The sequence below is a fragment of the Penaeus monodon genome, chromosome 1 (genome assembly GCF_015228065.2).
Source record: "Penaeus monodon isolate SGIC_2016 chromosome 1, NSTDA_Pmon_1, whole genome shotgun sequence".
NCBI classification, from domain to species: Eukaryota; Metazoa; Arthropoda; class Malacostraca; order Decapoda; family Penaeidae; genus Penaeus; species Penaeus monodon.
In genome coordinates, this window is record NC_051386.1 from 59,635,430 (window position 1) to 59,637,929 (window position 2,500).

A 2,500-nucleotide genomic window follows, 5' to 3' on the forward strand; every position below is an offset into this window, starting at 1 on the left:
GTTCTTAGTTTCTGCTTTACAATTTCACATTGTTATTAGCACTAAATGTATGATATGTTTGTATGCAAGCTTTTCTTGAAGTATGTAAATACCATGCAACAGTTAATAGGGAACAAATCCTCCAACAATGCAGGACAACTTGTCATATGAAGCAGTCATCCTGTGATAACTTTTGAGAAATGATTAATATATTTGGGCTTCAAGGTTGAAGTAGCAAAAGGAGATTGTTATTTCCATAAAGAAAGGAAATAAATAAAAATAGTTTCAGTCCTAACTACAATAAAACTGTCTTTCACAGTAAGGAGGATCAGTCTATGCAATGTAGTTTTTGATAGCTGTCACTTATATCAATAGAAGTTGCTATACACTCATTGCACACCACAACTATCCTTTGAACTTCTGCAATTCATTTAGCCATTTGGCTTTTACTGTATTTAATCTCTGCAAGCAGCCTAGTATCACTGTTATTGTGATAGCAAAAAATGCACTTATAGGTATCTTTTGTATATATTCATATATATGTAATTGAGAGCATAGTTAGAAGTGTTTTTATGAAGAGAAAGATACTGAACTTTGTGTTGAATATGTGGACTCACAGTCCATAAATACACAGATTTTACGTTTATGTGCCGGAGGATATCACATGTGGACACATACATGTGCACACACATCCTAGTCACTCGCACACTAATAAGACATGCACATTCTATACACACTCTAAACACACATTATAGTCACACTATGTGCACGCTAATACATACACTATGCTCACACTACCCCCCCCACACACACACACACACACTACAGATCATTTCACTTACATGAAAACCATGTTCATTACACACAGATGTTTTGTAGGTGAAAAAGAAGACATTAAAAATGTACAAACATTTTGTTAATTTTTCTTTCTCTCATTCTTATTTTCTGTCTTCTCTTGTATAACAAAATTTCCCGAATAGAATAAAGGAATAGGTAGTCTCGGTTTTTCCCCTTCCTTAGCTGTACCTTCTGGGTTTGCAGGCTGTAGCCTTTAAATCTTTTGTTACAAATGTCAAAACAGTGTCAAATTCCAGTCATTTTCATGAAATATTTTTCTTTTAAAGAGGGAGACCTGTACAGGGATACACTGAGACAATTTGGAAGACAGAAGACTAGCATGACACACAATTTTGTCTATAAATGTAGCTTGATTTGCTGGTAACTATTGTACTATGATACAGGACGTGTCAAACTTTCACGGTTGAGCTGTTGTATTTCACAGGGCAAAAAGTGATCACATGCACGGTTTTCTGCTTTTTGTTTTTATACACTTGTGGTATTGGGAGCTTATCTTAGATGTACCCTATGCTGTTTATAGAGACACTGGTGATTGGATAAGCCACGTACCCATCTTGATAGAGATTAAAGTCTGTCTGTAGAAGGGATGTAATATTTGCAATATTTTGCTTCTGGAATAAAAAAAATAAATAAAAAATAATAATAAAAGGTTGTTAGAAGGTGCTATCTCTCATACATATTTGTTTTTTCTTCTTTTGAATATTTCAGCATATAATTCATCCTTATTTGACTTGGACCTTCTCTTAACGAACTCTAGTATTGGTAAAGGAGCAACTAACGCGTTGCTCGCAAGTGAGTAACCACTTCCCCAAGACCCCAACCATCATTGCATGATGTGCACCTTGTAATGTGGCAGCTTATGCATTGTTGTGCTTACGAGAAGGCTTTTTGATCATCCACAGATTAGAGATTTTGGCTGATGTGCATGTTTTTTTTTTTTTTTCTTCTCCTTCTTCTTCTTCTTCTACTTCTACTTTTTTTATTGATATTTTTGTTTGTTTTTGTTTTGTTTTTTCTTTTCTATTGCAAGCTATAGAATTCTTACTTTTCTTATGCAGCATGATATGGTATTTTTGTGAACAAGAGCTTATTTATGTGATTATTGTAAATATTTGAGGTTTTAATTTACCTAAATTTACATTTCAGGGTACAGTATTAATTTTATTTATGATGTAAATTCCAAAAGAATCATGTTTTGCCATACCTAACTTTGATTTAGTCACTCTTTTATACTATCTCTGTAAAAGTTAGATATAGTATTACCATAAATGATATGTGATTAACATATTAAGATTAACATATTCTTTACTGAAGAAGTGAAGTTTAATACTCATTTCTTTTTTTTTTTTAAAGAGACCAAGTTGAATGGGACACATTTTCTGAAAAGTCTCAATAGCAGCAATTTCTGAAGGAAGCATGAATTGTTGTTATTTTAAGGTTATAATATAATCTTCATCAGAAATGTTATACTTCTTGCAGAATCAGAATGTGTGAAATTAATAATTTATCCTGCATAACTTTTTTCTTTCATTTTCTTTATTAATTGGAATCCGTTTTAATTGACAGTTTTGTTATATTTTAGTTTTGACTTGGAAAAAACAAACAAACCTAATATTATAGACAAAACTAAACTAATGCTATATCCTGATTAGCAATATTCCAA

At 32.2% G+C, this 2,500-nt stretch overlaps 1 protein-coding gene across 5 annotated transcripts in view; it reads left to right on the forward strand.

Annotated features, from left to right (window-relative positions):
- LOC119575031 (aftiphilin-like) overlaps positions 1–2,500 on the forward strand; it is a 20,077-nt gene that overhangs the window by 15,345 nt on the left and 2,232 nt on the right. For 3 of the 5 annotated variants that reach the window (XM_037922374.1, XM_037922363.1, XM_037922384.1), the window contains exon 7: positions 1,546–1,629. The exons of the other annotated variants lie outside the window; for them this stretch is intronic. In XM_037922374.1, coding sequence (XP_037778302.1) covers positions 1,546–1,629 — 84 coding nt within the window. The remainder of the gene's footprint in view (positions 1–1,545; positions 1,630–2,500) is intronic. 5 annotated transcript variants of the gene reach the window in all.